The sequence below is a fragment of the Podarcis gaigeae genome (assembly GCF_964106915.1).
Source record: "Podarcis gaigeae genome assembly, chromosome: 5".
Classification (NCBI taxonomy): Eukaryota; Metazoa; Chordata; class Lepidosauria; order Squamata; family Lacertidae; genus Podarcis; species Podarcis gaigeae.
Genome location: NC_139681.1, coordinates 92,450,529 through 92,472,031, shown reverse-complemented (window position 1 = coordinate 92,472,031; position 21,503 = coordinate 92,450,529). Strand labels below are relative to the sequence as shown.

The 21,503-nt window shown below is 45.5% G+C and overlaps 1 protein-coding gene across 1 annotated transcript in view; it reads left to right on the top strand.

Annotated features, from left to right (window-relative positions):
• The window catches only part of KNG1 (kininogen 1), a 28,476-nt gene extending 11,660 nt beyond the window's left edge, over positions 1-16,816 (top strand). Inside the window, exons 3-11 of the mRNA XM_083739593.1 lie at positions 426-510; positions 4,358-4,530; positions 6,316-6,423; positions 9,698-9,779; positions 10,727-10,893; positions 12,783-12,890; positions 13,336-13,425; positions 14,995-15,039; positions 15,525-16,816. Of these exons, the coding sequence (XP_083595719.1) occupies positions 426-510; positions 4,358-4,530; positions 6,316-6,423; positions 9,698-9,779; positions 10,727-10,893; positions 12,783-12,890; positions 13,336-13,425; positions 14,995-15,039; positions 15,525-16,061 (1,395 nt within the window). The 3' untranslated portion in view covers positions 16,062-16,816. The remainder of the gene's footprint in view (positions 1-425; positions 511-4,357; positions 4,531-6,315; positions 6,424-9,697; positions 9,780-10,726; positions 10,894-12,782; positions 12,891-13,335; positions 13,426-14,994; positions 15,040-15,524) is intronic.
• Positions 16,817-21,503: the final 4,687 nt, after the last annotated feature.

The following is a 21,503-nucleotide window of genomic DNA, read 5'->3' as shown; positions in this document are numbered from 1 at the left end:
CTGCATATCGTTTCTACTCCAAATTATTTTCATCTCAAATTTCCTATACTATCTCTATAATTACAAGTGTTCTTAAAATGCTGCCAATACATTAACCTGTTTACAATACTTTTGCAAATATATAATAAACATTTCCCATTCTTTTTAAAATTTCTTGTCGTCTTGATTTCTGAGCTTTGCAGTTAATTTCGCCATTTTAGCATAGTCCATGGTTTGCCAATCTTCTTTGGTCGGGACTGCTTCCCTTTGTGTCAAGTTTCTATCCTGCCCTTCTTCCCAAAGAATCTCAGGCCTGCATTTCTCAGAATTTTGCATTTCTTCAAATTTTGCAGTACAGTTCTAGCAGTAACTAACAGCATAACTATCAGAGAAGAGGAATTTTATGTCTGGTAAACACTAATCATTGTCCTTCTCACTCCTTGTAGGACTCCGGCGAGTGTAAAGCTGAGGTTCACATTGATGACTCCGCCGAACATTCCAATGTTTTGCAGAAATGCACTAACATTACTGGTAGGCGGTACTTTTAAGTTAGCACACAGTAGGCTGACCAAATAGGAAAATAGTGACTAGGAATGGGCAGAAGAATGGTCCATGTTGATAATTGCAAAGAAATGCTCCCCAGGAAAAGATGAAAGCCCCAAGATTGGTTTTATTTTGTTGTTGTTGAGTCGTTTAGTCGTGTCCGACTCTTCGTGACCCCATGGACCAGAGCACGCCAGGCACTCCTGTCTTCCACTACCTCCCGCAGTTTGGTCAAACTCATGTTTGTAGCTTTGAAGACACTATCCAACCATCTCGTCCTCTGTGGTCCCCTTCTCCTTGTGCCCTCAATCTTTCCCAACATCAGGGTCTTTTTCCAGGGAGTCTTCTCTTCTCATGAGGTGGCCAAAGTATTGGAGCCTCAGCTTCAGGATCTGTCCTTCCAGTGAGCACTCAGGGCTGATTTCCTTCAGAATGGATAAGTTTGATCTTCTTGCAGTCCATGGGACTCTCAAGAGTCTCCTCCAGCACCATAATTCAAAAACATCAATTCTTTGGCGATCAGCCTTCTTTATGGTCCAGCTCTCACTTCCATACATCACTACTGGGAAAACCATAGCTTTAACTATAGGGACCTTTGTCGGTAAGGTGATGTCTCTGCTTTTTAAGATGCTATTTACTTAAATTAAAAGGAGCCCATTTCGTGATGTGTTACTTTAGTACGTGTGGAGCAAGATAGGAATTGAGAAATGGGCCACAAGGAGATATTCAACCAATAGGTCCGTGTATTTGAAGGGGTTTGTGTGTCTATGAATATATTTTAGACATATATGCTACCAGTACTTACCATGAAGCAGAAGGAAGCTTGGCTAAGACTCCCATTAATATTTCCCAGCATGTACATATTTCATTTAGATTTATGGTTTATTGAGGTAATTAAGAAACAAGGCTAGGAACTGAATACCAGGCTGGCAGGACTGAACAACTGAGGAAGAAGCCTACCAAATTCTCAGATGGACACATGTGAGGGGGCAGTGCCCAGATCTGAAGGATCGATGCCCATCGCATGTGTATGAGGCCTGAGGATTTGCAATACGGTTTGTTAAAGCCATTTAGCACCGAACTTGGAGCTGCAACTCCAGCTTTGTGTGGCAGCGCTGTGGCAAGTTACCGTATTTTTCGCTCTATAAGACGCACCAGACCACAAGACGCACCTAGTTTTTGGTGGAGGAAAACAAGAAGGAAAAAAATTCTGAATCTCAGAAGTCAGAACAGCAAGAGGGATCGCTGCGCAGTGAAAGCAGCAATCCCTCTTGCTGTTCCGGCTTCTATGATAGCTGCGCAGCCTGCATTCGCTCCATAAGACGCACACACATTTCCCTTACTTTTTAGAAGGGAAAAAGTGAGTCTTATAGAGCAAAAAATACGGTATGTTGTAGCGCCTATGCAAATGCATCCCCAATTGCTGAGAACCTGAACTGTTTGCAGGCACCTTAGCTAAGCTCCTTTTGCGAAAGGCTGGCTGACTTTATTTTTACCTACCAGCAAGTCTTCTAACTTCGTTCTCAAACACATTTATAAGGCAATGGTGACACCTAGTTGTCACTGTTAAATGATAGCTGTATGTGTTCTGCAGGGACAATTTCTGGCCCCTTTGTTAAAGCTGAAATCTAACATGCGCTGTGCACCGCCAGAAAATACAGCTCTGATTCCGAAGTCTGGGAAAGTTCCCCATTGTATCTGAATAAATGTAAAAACTAGAAGTACCCTCCAAATCTATTGAATAAGATTTGCTATGTTCAGGGTGTCTTGTCAATCACAGGAGCCAATTCCTAGGGACCATAAGGGCTTCAGCCCCCACAATAAAATATTTGAAGGGGCCGCCTTCCCAAGTTTTGGGACATTTCCATTCAAAGGGGGGTGCATTGTGTCATGGGCCCCCACAATATTTTATTCAAATGGCACCCCGGTTGTCAATAGCTGGATGAATTCGCATGGCCATGGGGACCAAGAGAAGGGGAGATTGCCAGTTTTATTAATGCTGTAGCATTAATGAAATTAAAAATTGCCATGTTCAAGCCCAGTGATAGACTATTTGTGTACAGTGCTCAGACCTACTCTGCCTTCGACTACATTCCTCTGGTCCTTCACCTCCTGTGTTTTTATTATCTGTAAGCTGCCTTGAGTCCCTGTCAGCTAAAAAGGTGGGGCATAAATAAATTTATTAGTAATAGTAGTACCACTTATAAATGCCATCTCCAACTCCTCGAAAGATTCCATCAACGGTGTCTCCAAAATTTTTTACACATCACTTGGGAAGACAGGCGAACTAATAGTACTGGAAGAAGCAAAGATCACCAGTGTTGAAGCAATGATTCTTCAACATCAACTTTGTTAGACTGGTCATGTTGTGTGGATGCCTGATGATCATCTTCCAAAGCAACTACTCTATTCCAAACTTAAAAATGAAAAGTGTAATGCTGGTGGTCAACAAAAGAGGGTTAAAGACTCTCTTAAGGCAAATCTAAAAAAATGTAGTATAAACACTGACAACTGGAAAACACTGGCCTGAGAGAGCTCCGGTTGGAGAACAGCCTTGACCAAAGGTGTCATGGACTTTGAAGACACTCGAACTCAGGATGCAATGGAGAAACGTGCTAAGAGGAAGGCACACTTGGCAAATCCACACCGTGATCAACTCCTGCTGGGGAACCAATGTCCACACTGTGGAAGGACGTGTGGATCCAGAATTGGCCTCCACAGTCACTTACGGACTCATTGTTAAAACCGTGTTTATGGAAGACAATCTTACTCGGCTACTAGTAATCGCCAAAGAAGAGTAGTATTTCTTTTCCCTTGCCTCCCATAGCAGCCCAAGGTGGCACAATAACAAAACAGCAAACAAAATGAAACAAAAGCAGTGTTTCCACATGCTCATTTTGTTCTGCAGGACTACTATAGCTGTACTGTACAAAGGGGTCCTTCTGACTGGTGTTCTATGGCAGCTGTATTATGCAGCATGTTCCTGACTCATTAATAATACATTAATGGTCGGTTGATTCTGCATCGTTAGTTCTTATGCTATGCTTCCTGAAAGCTACCACACTCCAGCTGTCAGGAGGCACTACAGTGGTACCTCAGGTTACAAGTGCTTCAGGTTACATACGCTTCAGGTTACAGACTCCGCTAACCCAGAACTATTACCTCGGGTTAAGAACTTTGCTTCAGGATGAGAACAGAAATTGTGTGGCGGCAGTGAAGCAGCAGCAGGAGGCCCCATTAGCTAAAGTGGTGCATCACGGTAAGAACAGTTTCAGGTTAAGAACTGACCTCCGGAACAAATTAAGTTCTTAACCCGAGGTACCACTGTATAGTGCAACAAACTCAGGGCAAAGCCAGAAAGTTTGCAATATGAAATGTCACAGGATTTCAGCAGTACGTTGTAGGATGTGCACCGATTGCAAGTTAAACATTGACTGGATGTTAAGCAGTTTGCCCACCCCTAAGGCTTTGCAGGTGCAAAAGTGGGGTGACATATGACCACTGAGATACCATCATGAGCACAAATAATCATGAACGTGCAATAAAAGGGAGTTTTGGAGGGGCCCTACATTTTGGATAAGTGGGCTCTCGCTTCTATTTAAATTTTGATTAAAAGCACCCACAATTAGACTGGGACCACGGCACTGAGGGAAGAGGGTTGAACGTTTTTCTTAATGTTGTTCATCTACTGTGAATGTCTTACCTCAACCACTATTCCCCCCAGGAAATTTCTTTCTTTCTGCATTGTACCAGTTTGTGCACTGGGCAGTGGAGCTGGAGCTTTGCAGCATACCAAAGCTGGCATAGTGCTGTTCTTGTTTTGTTTGTTCTTCAGTCCCAGACAAGGTGACCAGGGCGCATGCCGGATGCCTAGGCTGCTGGCAATCCATATCCACCAAGATTTTGGAGTTGCTGCCCATTTTGAGACATGCCATACAGCTACATAACAACCAGAGCGGAATGCCAAACCTTTTTGAAGCTGGAGAGATAGTGAAAGCCCAGCGTCAGGTTTGTATATGTCTGGGGTGGGGGGAACCTAATGTCATGTGCTCCTTGGCATCATCTGGGTCTCCATACGCTGGTGTCATGAACTCAGGGTCTGCCTCACCCTCTTCAGGGGATAATAATAATAATAATAATAATAAATTTAAAATTTTTAACTTTATATCCTGCCCATCTGGCTGGGTTTTGCCAGCCACTGTGGGCAGCTTACAACATATACAGTCGTACCTTGGTTTTTGAACAGCTTAGTTCTCTAATGTTTTGGCTCCTGAACGCCACAAAACCGGAAGTGACTGTTCTGGTTTTTGAACATTCATTTGGAAGCCTAACGGGGCTTCCGCAGCTTCTGATTGGTTGCAGGAGCTTCTTGCAGCTAATCAGAAGCCACGCTTTGTTTTCCAAATGTCTTGGAAGTCGAACAGACTTCCAGAATGGATTCTGTTTGACTTCCAAGGTATGACTGTGTGTGTGTGTGTGTGTGTGTGTGTGTGTGACATAACATCAAACATTAAAAACAAAATACCCTATACAAGCAACAGACCAATAAATCAATAAAAACCAATTACAATAATAACAACAATAGTGATAATAATAGTAGACTGTTTACAGTTATACCCAAATTAAAGTAACCGCCAACCTCAACTACCGTATTGTTCACTCCATAGAACGCACTTTTTCCTTCTTAAAAACCAAGGGGAAAGTCTGTGTGTCTATGGAGCGAATGCAGGGGGGAGGCAGGCAGGAAAAGCCCCCAAGAGCCGCACACAAGCTTCGCGCGGCTCTTGCGGGCTTTTCCCCAGGAGGGAGAAGGGACCGCCGCTCCCCGACCTGTTCTGGGGGCTGGGGTTGGGGGAAGTTCAGGCTTACCCCGCCCCCAGCCCCGCAAGCTCCAGGAGTGGAGGCAAGGCTGCGGGCAACCTTGCTGCCGCTCCTGGACCTGTTCTGGTGGCTGAGTTCCCCCCACGCTCCGAAGGCTTGCAGATAGCAGCCTGAAGCCTGAAGCCCGGGGAGCGCAGCGCCAACTCCCGCTGTGCTCCCCGGGCTTCGGAGCGTGCCCCCAGCCCCACAAGCTCCAGGAGCGTCGGCAAGGCTGCGCGCAACCTTGCCACTGCTCCCGGACCTGTTCTGAGGGCTGGGGTCGGGGGAAGCTCGGGCTTCCCCTGCCCCAGCCCCGTGGCTAAAAACGAAGCCATGACAGCGAGCGGGATCCATCCCGCTCACTGTCTTGGCTTCTGCCAAAACCGCGCGCAGCCTCTCCCGGCTGGAGAGGTTGCACGTGGCTAAAGAGGAAGCCAAGACGGCCAGCGGGATGGATCCCGCTAGCTGTCTTGGCTTTTTTGCTCTTTGGGGCTGGTGGGGGGGATTTCTTTAATTCACCCCCTAAAAACTAGGTGCGCCCTATGGTCCGGTGCGCCCTATGGAGCGAAAAATACAGTAAACATTTAACCAACACCAACCCGACAAAAATGAAACAGAGGAGCCAAAATTAGAACATTTTAAAACATTTTAGCTAGTTGCCCCAACCCAAGATTTGTTCCAGCAAGACTGTGGACTTGGAGGAAAAACAATGGGAGGAGTGGGAATTGCCCACAGAGCCACCCCCAATGGTCCTCACTGCGTCAGAAGGTCCAGCATGGGAAGAGACGTTCACTTCCCCAGCCTGAAAAGGTTTCATTGCCCCTTGTGACTTTGAGAACTCCAGCCCAGAAGCTCAGCAGAACCTCCATCTCCCTTGAGCTGTAGGGGAACTTTTGTGAGTCATTTGCAACCTGTCCTAAACGTTTCTTCCAGGTGGTGGCTGGATGGAAGTATAATTTTGAGTATTTGGCCAGAGAGACAAATTGTTCCAAGGCTGAATTTACAGATTTGACTGCAGAATGCAAAGCTCTTCCTCAAGGCGTAAGTGAACCTCTCTGTTTATCCTGGAATAAAAAAGGGTTCCAGAATTTTGTGCAAAAAACACCTCAAAATGTTAGAATCACCAAACATACATGAACCAATGGGTGAATGAACCATACAAATTGGACATATTAGCATTTTTGAAAATTGTATACAACGTGCATATTTGATTTACACAGAATTTGGAAAATAAGTTGAAGCAGGACAAAGACAGATGGAATTGTACGTAACCAGCAGAAAAATATATAGAGTGCATAGAAATGTGATAGCATTTGATGTACCTGAGGTTGCCCTCCATCCCTAACCTCACTCTCCACCTTTGTAATATATGATGGAGATTGTGAACAGAATTGCCAGGGAGCCAGAGCAGACAAACTAGTTCAGGGAAGGGTTTCTTTTTCTTTTCTTGAACCATACCTAGGGACGAAGGAAAAACTCAATTCAGCAGGTATTTATTTTATTAATTAATTTATTGTTTTATTAATTAATTTTTTATACCGCTCTTTATCTGTAGATCTCTGTGAAGTTCACAACATTTAATGGCAAACTTACCAAATTAGCACTTTACGAAACAATATGCGCAGTAAAACACAGTCGTATACTGAAGTTAACACTTCTCTGAATTTTGCAAAGCAATTCTCCATTCAAGAGATGTATACAAAAATGCAGTGCTTTTTTTCTTTAAAAAAAAAATGTTTAGGGGTAGTCTCATTTTGACTCAAGAAAATCACCATTTCATAGTTCAACTCGGGAAAAATCAATATAGGAAATGGACAAAAGTATGAAGATTCACAAAATGTTTAGGGGTATGCGTACCCCTGTGTGCCCCCCCCCCAGAAAAAGCACTGCAAAAATGCATATACTGGGGTAAAAGAGTGCATATAAATGTATGTATGTATTTGTGAATATAGCATACAAAAGGACATTACACATGGGGAAATTGCTTTGCAGAAATGTGTGTATTAGGAGACATCCTTTGCAAAAATGTGCACACTGGAAGAAATTAGCAGTAAGATGCTGTTGAATTTTCATAAGAACGTAAACTTTTTAAAAAAAAGGATTTCAATACTCTTTGCACCTGAAAAAGTTTCAGGGTGGACATGCTGTTTTGTTTCTAATCTATACATAGCTTCCTGCTGAAGTCCTGTATCTTTTCAGACCACAAGTGTTCTGGTTTCCCCCTCGCCTGGTTTTGTTGTGCTATACTGAAAATATTGCCCCTCCAAACTGCAATATTGCAGTAACGTTAGGCTAGCATCGCTGAACAAGTAATAAAGCAGAATGATGTGTGGATGCTTCGGTATAAATCCACCTTTAACGCATTATTATTGTGTCAGTGACATGTTGCAGAACGCACCTGCAAAAACAACACCAGTCTGGTGGGATCCCGGGGCTGCAACAACATCCTAGCAAAAGTGGGAACTAAAGTCCTGTCTAGCTCCTAGACGGTAGCTTCCTCCGGGGATATTTGGCTGGGCAGCCAAAAGCACTTCAGGAAACAGCAGTCTAATTCATTCTGTTTCTCCTCTTGGCCAAGAAAGCTGTGCTGGAAGGAAGAGTTGCCAAAAGAAATAAAAAGATTAAGACAGCAACCAATTTAACTCCAGGCAAATATTTCCATAAAAAGGAAGTTGTTAAACGATCCTCTAAAGCATATATATCTGCAATGCAGTTCAGAGGAAGGATGTTTCGAGTGGAGAGATATATATATTCCAGCCAGGAACTTACTAGCTACTGCATTGTTAGAGAAGTCTTTGAGTTAGAAAGAACAGCTGATGTGCTTGTTCTTGCTCTGCGATTCTGCCTCCTAATTCCCCCATCAGTGGTCCAGGCCAGATTACAGGGGATCGGGGGAATGTGGATCAGGAACATTGTTTGGAGACCCTGCAAAGCAGGTGTGGGAACTGCAGCTCACCAGACTACAACCCCCATCATTCCTGTCCATCAGCCAGGATGGCTGCAGCTCATGGAAGCTGGAGTCTGACAACTGCTGAAGGTTCTCAGGTTCCCCACTGCTGGGGTAGATGAGAAAGGGAGAAATTGTAACCCTAACCCCTATCATAATGAAATAGCTATGGCTATTGCCTACCCAACTTTCTTAAGGAACAGCCCAGCTGAACTTAAGCCTCTACAGAAGCAATGGATATCAAAAAATCTCTGAAACAGAAACAAGGTCATGAGAGGGTAGGAGAGGGCATATTAATTGCAATTCATCCCTCCAAGCGCCCATATGTGTGAGTCAAACATACACTGAGCAGATCTTAAAGTCCCACCCTTGGCAGAAAAATGGAATTAAGTGCCTCTGCTCAGCTTCTAAACTATGGGTTACTATTTGACTACAAGAACTCAAGGGATGTGGGTGGCGCTGTGGGTTAAACCACAGAGCCTAGGACTTGCCGATCAGAAGGTCAGCGGTTCGAATCCCAGTGACGGGGTGAGCTCCTGTTGCTCGGTCCCTGCTCCTGCCAACCTAGCAGTTCAAAAGCATGTCAGAGTGCAAGTAGATAAATAGGTACTGCTCCAGCGGGAAGGTAAACGGCATTTCTGTGCGCTGCTCTGGTTCGCCAGAAGCGGCTTAGTCATGCTGGCCACATGACCTGGAAGCTGTACACCGGCTCCCTTGGCCAATAAAGCGAGATGAGCACCGGAACCCCAGAGTCAGCCACGACTGGACTTAACAGTCAGGGGTCCCTTTACCTTTACAAGAACTGAGCTTAATACTAATGAAATTTCATCAGTAATTTAGTGCCCGTTTCTCCTCATGTACATAGTTTTGTATACAATATTACCTTATTTTTGCAAACCAATTTCCCCCTAATTTAATGCAATTTTGTGTGTTATTCTTTGTAATATATCTATTTTAAGCACACTTAGCCCTAGTATATGCAGCTTTGTGCATGTTGCTTGTCGGGCGAACTGCACTGCAAAATTCAAAGAAGTGTGAATTTTGAAGGCGGTGTTTTGGTTCATGTGCTGTTTCAGACACTGCAAATTTGGGAGGGTGAACCGAATCGAATTTCTCTTCCATCCCTGCTGCCCTATGAATATTAAAAAAGGAATGGGAATGGGAATGGGGAGGGAGGTGTGGTATGTCCTTAACATCTGGGGATTCCCTTTCTCCTTTTCCAATTCATCCAAGAGGACCACATCAGGACATCAAAAAAAGAAGAGCAAAGCTTGAGATGTAGCGGCCAACACACAGCATTTGCTTTTATTTTCGGGGTTTAATGACCACTTCACCTTGTCTTCTTTCTGCTTTCTGTCCCCCCTCCAGCACATAGCTAGTTGTGTAGTTGATGCCGTTGTGGACTTGAAAGGGAAGCTTGTGCATGCTGAACAGAAGTGCATCCTTCGAGGTTTGTAACTGCGGTATTATAAAAATTGAGGGGGGAGTGAAGTTAATATTCATCATCTCTACGTGGGGTCAAAAAAGGTAGGGCACTTTTTGGCTCTGTTTGGGCCACAGTGCTGTGTTACACGGGACCTGGCATTAATTCCTAAGGGCCAAAGAGACAAGTGAGAAACAGACCGGATGACAGAGTGCAAGCTCAGCTTACTTAGGACAATGCAGAGACGGGAGACCAAAGTGTAGCCTCTTCGACGTAGCTATGGCAGCAGTGCCCATGCCCACTGTCAGGGGACTGCCATCAGGGCTGGCGAGGGAAGCAAAGGGATACAGGGAGCCTCCGAAGCTTCTGAGGAGCAGCCACTCATCAAGCGGTGGGGAAAGCCAGTAGAACAGAGGGGGAAGGGGATAGCCAGGCGAGGGGAAGGCTCGAAGATGCTACTGAGAGCCCCAGCACCTCACCTAGCCCGGCTGGCTAGCAGACAGACACGCCGTTTCCGTCACCCAGCTTACGCAGAGGGGTGAAACGTAAGGAGGGGAGGTGGCGATTTGGGGTGTCTAAGTTCTTATGTTGAGGGAGAAACCGGAAGGGGCCACTCCCGGAATCTGCAAGCAACCAGGACAGACAAGAACTTTGTGTTTCTGCACTGAATACAGTTTGCACCAAATAAAACCTGTAAAAGACAGGTCTGAGTCCTGCCTGGTTACTCGCGAGCAACCACCACCAGCGCCTGACACCCACATAGGCCTTCTATAGCTTCCTCTGGGCTTCCTCACCTCTCCCCGCTGAAATTAGGCTTGAAAGAAGCATTCTGTTGTAACCAATAGAATGTGGTTGTGGCATGTGCTCAGTCGCGCAATGCATGCATGGTGCCCGCAGCGAGGTCTCCGTTTTGAAAATTATTTGATTTTGATGAAATCTAACGTGTTTTACTTAGTTTGTTCGTTTACTTACAGAAAAGGAAAGGTTTTCTGGCGGTGTTTGTCCTGGTTGCCCTCAACGTATTCCAACAGGCAGCCCAGAACTGAAGGAGCCACTGGCGGTTACCCTAGAGAAATACAACTCGCAATGTGGTGGCGATTTCTATTACAAAATTGAAAACATTACAGAAGCTTCAAGCCAGGTCTGAACTCTGTTGCTACCGTTATATTTCAATGTAATGTTTTAAGAAAATTGACTCAAACTGGGATGAACTGTTCAGTCTCGAGAGAGAATGGAGTGTGCCTCAGGGGGTGAAGTCAAATCGCTGGGGAATCACAGCGCCTGCTGGGGCTGCAGAGACTGATGACTCGTAACCGCTGCCCCCTGTGTTGTTTTTGCTGTGTTATCAGCACCAAATTGGCAGTGTGTATGGAGGCCCTGGGCTGCCCAAAGACCCCACCTCTCAATTTCCAAGACCCCCTTCTCAGCCTCGCTGGTGTGGTCTAAAGGATAGCAGAGCAATCCATTTGGCACCAGCTTGGCTGCAGGAGTTGCAGGAAGGAGGCGTACAAGACACCATCCAAACACTTTAGGGACGCCACTCAATTTGTGTAGGGTTTACTCCATGAGTAGGCAAACTAAGGCCCGGGGGCCAGATCTGGCCCAAACACCTTCTAAATCTGGCCCATGGACGGTCCAGGAATCAGTGTGTTTTTATGTGAGTAGAATGTGTCCTTTTATTTAAGATGGATCTCTGGGTTATTTGTGGGGCATAGAAATTAGTTCATTTTCCCCCAAAATATAGTCCTGCCCCCCCACAAGGTCTGAGGGACAGTGGACCAGCCCCCTGCTGAAAAAGTTTGCTGGCCCCTGGTTTACTCCTTAGCCTTTTCTTCTCCCAAATATATTCTGCAAGGCAGAGGAGATTTAGAGTCAGAGTTTTCCTACTAGAAGGGCTACCTTCCCAGGTTGATGAGCCCCACCTGTCCCTTATGGAAACATAGAAAGCTGCCTTTTACTGAATCAGGCCAACGATTCATCAGCTCAGTGGTGTCCACACTGGCTGGCAGTGGCTCCCCAGGGTTTAAGGCAAGGGATAATCTGAGCCCTACCTGGAGACGTCGGGGATGAAACCTGGGACCTTCTGCATGCAAAACAGGCAGCCCATCACACTGAGCTGCAGCCCTTCCCCAAAATTCAGACTTTCCCATACTGGGAGTCAAACCTGGGCCACTTGGGTGAAAACTGTGGGAATGTTCAGGGTTGCAATTTAGCAGAGCAACTTTCCCCTTTTTTAAACTTGCACAGCAGATGTGTTTGCTCAGGCTCGCTAAAGCCTCTAAAATAGATTTTCCTTTTTGGTAATTCCTCATTTAGTCCCTCGTAAAAAGACAGACACGACACAGTCTTCTATAAAAGTATAAAAAGAGTTTACTCACACATTCTGTTCACAATTGGATCCCAGAAGGCAGACTTCAGTTATAAAAGTAATATACACCTGGAAACTATCCCATAAAGAGACAGCTCCTTTGTCCATTCTTGGCTGCACGCCAAGAGAGCATCTTAGGCAAAGCAGATGTTGCTTCTTCAACAAATGTGGTCAGAGAGAGAGAGAGATGGCTGACCAAGTGAGGTCACACCCACCTCTAGTCACATGCAGAGGAAGTCTGTCCCAGCCAAGGAGAAACAGGAAGTTCTGACTGGCTGGTCCAGACACCCCTTTTTATGTCCACTCTAGGAATGTTGTACTTGACTGCTCTTGTGTTTCACATCCCTCAAAAATCAGGATTCCTAACTGCTAGACCACATGAGAATATATACATTAAGCCAGATGGGATAGTAATTTTCATGCAAGACATGCCCCTACTGCTCAACCCTTTCTGTGCAAAAGTCCTGACTTGGGTTTTGAGGCTGTGCTTGAACTGCGTGAAGGCTTCACTTCCAACATGAGCTGTGTGCCATCTCCATGCTATCCTGCCAACCTCCATGCTGTTTTTAAATATAACAATACTAAGCATTCACAGTGTGCTCTACAACATCCATTCCCCTTTACTCGTGCTTCTCCTGGTCATCTTTCTCCTTAAATTTCAGGTTGTCGCTGGAATAATGTACCGAGTTCACTTTCAAATTAAGGAGACAAATTGCTCTAAGCAAATTGTCCCGAAATTGAATGATGATTGTCAGACTACAGAAGACAGTGTAAGTTACTGGGAGAGGTTCTAAGATGAATATTTTATTTCAATCCACTAAATAAATCTAAAATTTGGATGCGGGTGGGAATATTGCTGATCCATGTGGTTATTTGTATTCTTACTTTTTGAGAAGTCCATTCCTGATTCACTTTGATTTAAACTTCTTTAGTTCCCTGGTTAGACCTGAATGCTAGGTAATATTTAATTCAGTTAAGATTTGTTGCCTTAATTTGTGTTTGGTTGTGGTCTTAATAAATTTTATTCCTCTTCACATGAAAACCCAGCACAACTGTTTATAAACGAAAAGGGTTTTTTTTAAAAAAAAATACAGATAAGAAAATGCCACAAGCTTTCACAATAGCATTCCCAGCTATAAGAATTTGCCAGGGTTTGTATTTTATGATAACCTTTGACTAGAGATGTGCCATTGCTCTGTCTTGTTTTGGCTGCAGAAACTGTTATACTGCTATGCATCTATTTACGAGAGACCCTGGACGTCAGAAATCCAGCCCAAATTGAAATGTGGTGAGGAACCTCAGGAGGTATGAAAATCCAAATTGTTACAAAACCACCCCCACTCTGCCAAGCGGTAGCAAAAGTCCAGGGGGTTCCAGACACTCTCCTTTGGAGAATTGAGAATTGAGACACAGAAGGGACTGTCATAGCTTTAAGAAATGTGGTTTATTCACTTATTTACAGCTTCTGTTTGCACGGAGGGAGTCCAGATCTTGCAGCATGGTCATTTCAAGAGGGGCTTGTTCCCCATAGCAGTGCAGCCTTGGACTCCAAGGCATCTGTCCCAACCAGCCTTCAGCCAGCCAGCCCAAGATGGATCCCAGTCTTTCTTCTCCTTCTTCTTCCCAGCACACTTTGCTAAAGACTCTCTTTTCCTGTCACCTCACATCTAGTTATCCTGGCAGCCTTCTGTCTGCCCTGGCCCAAGATTCCTCTTAGACGGACCATCAACCCATTTTGTCATATGAATACCTCTATCCCAGGTGATAGAGTTTTAAGATGAGGCACTGCTGTTTTAAATATTGAATTTTATATTGCTGTAACCTCTCCTTAGAGGAAGAGCAGGTAAGAAATTGAAATAATAACGAGCCAGATAAACCTGGAACAGTCTTGTCCAGTGATATCTAGAAGGCATCTGGCTGGAGTACAACTCTCGTCATTGCAGACCGCTGATGTTGCTGATGGGAGTTGGGAGTCCAACAATATCCAAAGGACATCAAAGTGCAGAAAACTGGCTTGAAGGTTTGGTGTGGTTTGGTACAGACTGGAGAGAGACAAGGACCCACTTCCCATGGTAGTTCTTCTAGTCTTTAGAGCTCCAGTGAGTGCCAGTGTGGTGTAGTGGTTAAGAGTGGTGGACTCGTAATCTGGTGAACCGGGTTCGCTTCCCCACTCCTCCACATGCAGCTGCTGGGTGACCTTGGGCTAGTCACACTTCTCTGAAGTCTCTCAGCCCCACTCACCTCACAGAGTGCTTGTTGTGGGGGAGGAAGGGAAAGGAGAATGTTAGCCTCTTTGAGATTCCTTCAGGTAGTGACAGTGGCGTAGCGTGGGCTATCAGCACCCGGGGCAAGGCCAGTAATTTGCGCCCCCTAACCCGTGGATTTGCGCCCCCTAACCCGTGGATTTCCCTAACCTCCAGATGTTGCGCCCGGTGCGGCCGGCCCCCCCTGCACCCCCCACGCTACGCCACTGGGTAGTGATAAAGCGGGATATCAAATCCAAACTCTTCTTCTTCTTCTTCTTCTTCTTCTTCTTCTTCTTCTTCCAGTCAAGATGTTGATTGCATTTGACCTATAAGACTTAATGCTCTTAGCCCAATGTACAGTGGTACCTCGGGTTACAGGCACTTCAGGTTACAGACGCTTCAGGTTAGAAGACTCTGCTAACCCAGAAATAGTACCTCGGGTTAAGAACTTTGCTTCAGGATGAGAATAGAAATCGCATGGCAGCGACAGCAGGAGGCCCCATTAACTAAAGTGGTGCTTCAGGTTAAGAACGGTTTCAGGTTAAGAATGAACCGCCGGAACGAAGTAAGTACGTAACCAGAGGTACCGCTGTATCTGAGAGACTTGCTTTTCTGTGTGCCATTGTAGGAAACAGAAGAAAGCCAGCCCTTGAAGAAACCAGTCATGATGCAGGTACAGGCAACACAATAATGGGGGGGGGGGGTGTTATGCTTTAGCAGTTTTGGAGCCACCCCTAGAGTCTAATCACTCTGGGCACATCTGTTGCTGCAACCTCATAATTTTAATAGTCATCATGACTTCTCCCATAGAATACTTGGATTTGCAGTTTAGTGAGGATTCTATTAGAAATCCTGAACTTCCCCTCATAGAACTGCAGCTCAGTAGATCCCTGTCTGGGCTGAGGGAATGGCTTTTAAACCAGTTTTAAGCCTGAAGTGGAGCTATGCCCTCAAAGATCAGAACAACTTCAGAAAGTTCATTATTGGGGCTTGTGGGGGGGGTGGTCCTGGATTTAGCATGGTCCGAGTTTCCAATTTACATTTCACCATATTTTAAGAGTTAAGTCTAATTCTTGTCTGTTATTACACAATCTTGACTTCCGGGATGTGTTGGTCTGTTTTAAGCACCTAATTAAATACACTGTGATGGCTTTTCAGCTTATGAGGAGACCTCCAGGTTACACCCCATTCCGAAGTGCTGGTCTAGCCCTCATCACAGGAACAAGTGGAGGTGAACCAAGTGGGGCTTGTAACCTAGGCTTTGGCAGCAATCATGGCCACAGCCACAAACATGGCCACAGCCACAAATACGTCCTTAAAAAGCCCAAAAGCAAGCCGAAAAACAAGTCTTCTGAAGAATCTGATGAAGACAAAACTACACTTACACCAGCTGCTGAAATCCCAGAACGGCTACCTACTTTAGACGTGCTTCAACAAGAGGAAGTTGAGACACCACAAGACATCAATGGATCTCCACCTTCTTTGTTTGAACCTCTACCGGACCTGCCAGAACCACCAGCTCCTAAGTGCCCAGGGAAACCGTGGAAACCCATTATAGCCCTTCAGGAACCCAGTCGTGACTTCACACTTGAAGATCTTTTACCTCCCTCTGTGGACACCGCTGAACCGATCGAAACAACATCAGCTCCCAACCCGTCAATCTCCCTCGATTTTGATCTCACAGATGCTCTGTAACCAGTTTATTATTTCTTCAGGAATTCATGAAATCCCACAGCAGTTGAAGTGGGAAAGTGACTGGGATTTTAAGGCTGCGTGCAAACATAACACTGAAACAGGAGTTGCGGCAAATTGTTTTCCCACACGGCAAGCCTGGCCTCCCCCTTTTGCAATGCAATTGGCAGGTGTGCAACCCCGAAATTTAAACGTTGAGTCAGCAACCTTGCCTCTCACATGCTTTTTGTTTTTCGAATTATTTATTTCAGCATTTGTCCTCTTCCTCCTTTTCTTACACTGGGATGAAAAAGCAAAATTTAAGAGTTACCAAAGTGTTCCAAGGACGTGGGGGTGGTAGGTTCAGTATATCACAGGCAACCTGCCAATCTGCAATGTATAGATGGCTCCTATAACAAATTCTCAGAACTAGTTGCCTCTGTACCGATCCCTGGAAAGAATCATTTGTTTGAACAGAATGTCCTAATTGCACTTTTCGAGCAACCTCGCTACACCAATAGTGTTATGTTTGTCTGCAGCCTTGTTAGCCAGTAATTTTCTGAATGAATTCCAAGTATGATCTAGTGTATTGCACCTGATTATTTCCCACTCCCGCCCCGACTCAGTTGAAATCAGTAGAATGTTCCAGCTTTGAAACTGTAAGGATGAAAGCAATGTAGCCTACTTTGTCTGTTACTCTAATGCAAAGTACATTTGGTGATTGAGCTGCGCTCTCTTCCCTGGCTATTGCAAATAATAAAGCAAGCATTGAAAAAGCACTCAAGTACTAAATATACTTTGTTGGCAACGAACCAGAAAGGTCTTTGAAGGCTTGGCCAGAGAAACTCAGTTTTCTCAAATGCCTCTGGGCCTCAAACTCAGAGTTAAAGCAAAATTTAAAAAGTGATAAACCTCGCTAAATTTAGGCACCCCCTACTTCATGAACCACAGCAGCTGAAATCTTGAATTTTTCAAAAATAGGTTGGTTATGAAATCCAACATGATGACTCTCATTCCAGGCAATGTATGCATCATCTACTGATGATAATTATTATTATTATTACTATTTATTAAATTTGTATACCGCCCTATACTCGCAGGTCTCAGGGTGGTTCACAAGAAAAAAAATCACAATATAAAAACACAGAATGCATAATCAAAACAAAAACAACTCAATAGTCATGTGGCACCGTGAAGCCCAGAATGCATCATAGGATACTGTCACCTGTTGTATCTGTCAGGAGTTCAGCCTACCCTCAAGTAGGACCCTGGCAGAGACATGTGCCCAACTGGCATATTCCCTCTCTCCTGGTCAATCGTTCGGGAGCTTCAAAAGCTTTCTTCTGCCCAAACAACACAGGGACCGACGCCAACAGGCACCGGCACACTTAGGGATCCGCAGAGTTTGCGCATCATGCATAACAGACGCCAGCATTTTGGCTAATCTACTTTAGTTACATAGAAACACACACGGAGCACTGCAACATGGCTCCCTCTCTCTCTAGCATCAGACAGCAAAGAGAAAAAGAACAAAGGACAATAGTCCCACTTCACGGAACACAGCAACACAAACATCCTGTCTCCGTCACTTCCCACTTTGTCAAAACATATACTGTCATGTGAAAGACAACAATCCCATGACTGCAATCATGGAGCAGGAATTCTAACAGTATCTGTTTGAAACTTTGCTTTCTTTCCCTTTCCGTGTGAAGCTTTATACATCAGGGCTAAGGAACTTTTTTTTTTAGTTTGAGGGCCACATTCCCTAGTGGATAACCTTTTAGGGACCGCAGGCCAGGTGGCGGTGGGGTTGGAGGCAAGAGGGTGGGGCAACAGGTGTGACTCATACCCTTTGCAATATCAGAGGTTTATACACATACCTCTCCCCTTTCAGGAAAGCAAGGTTCATCATCGTGTCGCAGCCAGGCAAAAAAAAAAACTCAAGGAAAGCAGGAAATATGGTTGGACTAGGGAGAGGTAAGGGTCATGGATTGTCCCAGGGCCTGATAGAGAGGCATGGGGGACTTTATTTGTCCTTTAGGGCTGGAGTTCCCCATTGCTACAGAGCAGGGATTTGAAGCTTGACTTTGGCTGGATCTAGACACATCAAAGAGGGTCAGTGGGCCGGCCCCCTGCTGAAAAAGTTTGCTGACCCCTGATTTATACCGGTGATAACCATCTTCACTTGCCCACAAGTGGGGGGTCTGTGTCAGCTATCTCCTTGAAAGGTGTCAAACCTGAAGCTGACCACCTATGCTGTGTTACATGAGAGAGAGAGAAGAATCTTTATTTGCATCAGCCACTAGCCACAGCAATAAAATAAAATGCACTGTGTTACATTTGAGGAGGCCAGAAACCTGTTTGTAAGTAACTAGGTCGGCACAGGTAGATTTGAGCTACGGAGCTCCTTTTATTTTCAGTAATTCTACTTTGTGCTCTCAATTTATTTCACAGGAGGCACAGATAGTGTTAAATTTTCTCGTGTGTGTGTGCAATCCAGCCAATGTTCCCCAGTGTTTGTTGTAGGAACATCTCATTTCCCCCAACATTCAAACTGCTAGAATAAATTGCTGGGGGGATGTGTGCTGGATAGGCTTGGATACGATGGAAACATTGTACGTTATGAATGCTGGGTGGATATTTATTTATTTACTACATTTAGACACCACTTTTTTCCCTTCCAAGGAGCTCAAGGTTCTCCTCTTCCCCATTTCCTCCTCACCACAACCCTGTGAGGTGAAGGTTAAGCTAATTGATGGTGACAGGCCCAAGGTCACCCAGTAAGATTCATGGCTGAGTGGGGATTCGAACTCTGGTCTCACAGGTCATAGTCCAATACTCTAACCATTATGCCACAGTGGATAGCGGTGGGTGTTTTTGCAGTTGTTTTGGATTACAATCATACCTCGGGTACAAGTAGCTTCGGAAATAAATATTTTCGGGTTGTGCGCTGCGGTGACCCAGAAGTAACAGAGCGCGTTACTTCCGGGTTTCGCCACTCGCGCATGTGCAGACGGTCAAAATGACATCACGTGCATGCATGGAAGCGGCGAATCGCAACCCGCGCACATGCAGATGCGCAGACGCGGGTTGCGTTCGCTTCTGGAAGCGAACGGGACTCCAGAACAGATCCCGTTCGCATCCAGAGGTACCACTGCATATTGTATGGAGGGATTTTTTTAATCCAGGTTTGATAGATGGCACTTGTGCCCTCACTGTGATCTGAAATACAAATCCCCCCCCCTCTCTCTCTCTCGCATAATAATAATTTATTATTTAGACCCCGCCCATCTGGCTGGGTTTCCCCTGCCACTCTGGGCGGCTTCCAACTGAATATTAAAAACAATACAGCATCAGACATTAAAAACTTCCCTAAACAGGGCTGCCTTCAGTTGTCCTTTAAAAGTAAAATATTTGTTTATTGCCTTGACATTCAGTGGGAGGGTGTTCCACAGGGCGAGCGCCACTACCGAGAAGGCCCTCTGCCTGGTTCCCTGTAGCTTAACTTCTCACAGGGAGGGAACCACCAGAAGGTCCTCAGCGCTGGACCTCAGTGTCCGGGCAGAATGATGGGGTGGAGATATTCCTTCAGGTATACTGGACCAAGGCCGTTTAGGGTTTTAAAGGTCAGCACCAACACTTTGAATTGTGCTCGGAAACGCATACCATTTTCTGATTTAGCTTTCAGCCTTTTTCCTCCCAGCCTTACTTTCAGAGGCTATGCATTTTTCCAGCATAGTCATATTCTTCATTTACCTTATGCAGCAGCCTTCTCTGTTTTTTGGATGGGCCCCCGGCTGAGAGATACATGCATCATCCCTGCCCTGCCAAAAATGAAAACAGGCAGGCAGCCATCTCATTTTGTTGTTACCCTCTAACCGCAAGACTTTTTCATCTTTTGGCTGCTTCTAGCAAGTTGCTGTTCCTCCCCTTTGGCCATTAGAGGGCAGCTTGTTCTGAATTTGTTCCAGGAATCTCCTTGTCTGTTGACCGTGCCAGTTTGCAGAAAGGGGTTTGTGCAGATAATGACGTACCACGCCTCAGCTTACTGAAAAGGTGACGCTGGCTTGGCCTATCAGACAAAGTTGCTCCCATTATCAGTGACAAGATACAAGGCATTTTCACGTCTAAAACGGACGGCTAGTATCTCGCTTGCAGCACGCAGGGCTTATCCAGACACAGTGGCGTAGGAAGGGGGGTGCAGGGGGTGTCACCACTGAGGGGGTGACAAAAAATAACTCCTGCACCCACCTCACACCCCTTCCTACATCACTGCAGGAGCACTCTCCCCTTAAGTGATTTCCAGAAGCCATTGCTGCCTCCAACTTTGCAGGCAGAGCACAGCCTTTATGGCTAGTAGCCTTCGACAGCCCTCTCCTCCAGGAATCTGCCTAAACTGCCTCCTCCTCCTGTCTCCCTCGCCTGCTCACTTTGGCATAGTAAGTCTCCGCGGAGGAAAGCCGCTTCCCTCTGCAGGAATCGGGAGAGTCCCGTCACAGCCAGCCGGGCAGAGAGCAAGGCTCCCCCCTGGAGGCCAGGAGGGGTGGCAGGGAATCAGTCGCCTGAAAGGTTTCCAAGGCTTGATTAGGTTGAAATGGGCTGAGGCTGCTTGGGACAGTTTTCCGTTAGGGCTGTCTTTCGGGTACTGTCGGGGGCGGGTGGGAGTGAGTTAATACTTTTTGCTGGGTCTGGGTTGCTCTGGGTTTTATGACTGCATGGTGGAAGCCGCCTTTGGAGGTTCGTTGCCCTAAAAAGTGGCTTTTGGATAAATAAATTAATAATAATAATAATAATAATAATAATAATAATAATAATTTATTTATACCCTGCCCATCTGGCTGGGCTTCCCCAGCCACTCTGGGCAGCTTCCAACAAAATATTAAAATACAGTAATGCATCAAACATTAAAAGCTTCCCTAAACAGGGCTGCCTTCAGATGTCTTCTAAAAGTCTGGTAGTTGTTGTTCTCTTTGACATCTGGTGGGAGGGCGTTCCACAGGGCGGGCGCCACTACCGAGAAGGCCCTCTGCCTGGTTCCCTGTAACTTGGTGTGATGTTAACATATGAGAGTGCTGGAGGTGAAATAGTTAAGCAAGTTACCCAATCAGAACCCAGGGGGTGGAGTCATTGGGACTATAAAACCAGCTCTGGGAGGGGCGAAGGGAGGAGTTTGTTGGGAGTTGGGTGGTTGGTTGGAGTGGGAGTGAATTGGGATAGAGTCTGTGGGTAGGTTGAGTTAGTGTAGCGAAATAAGCTGAGTCAGGAACAGTTAGGGGCTAGTTACAGATAGGTAGCCGTGTTGGTCTGCCATAGTCAAAACAAAACAAAATTCCTTCCAGTAGCACCTTAAAGACCAACTAAGTTAGTTCTTGGTATGAGCTTTCGTGTGCTTGGTACTAAGTTAGTACCAAGAACTAACTTAGTTGGTCTTTAAGGTGCTACTGGAAGGAATTTTTTTTGTTTTAG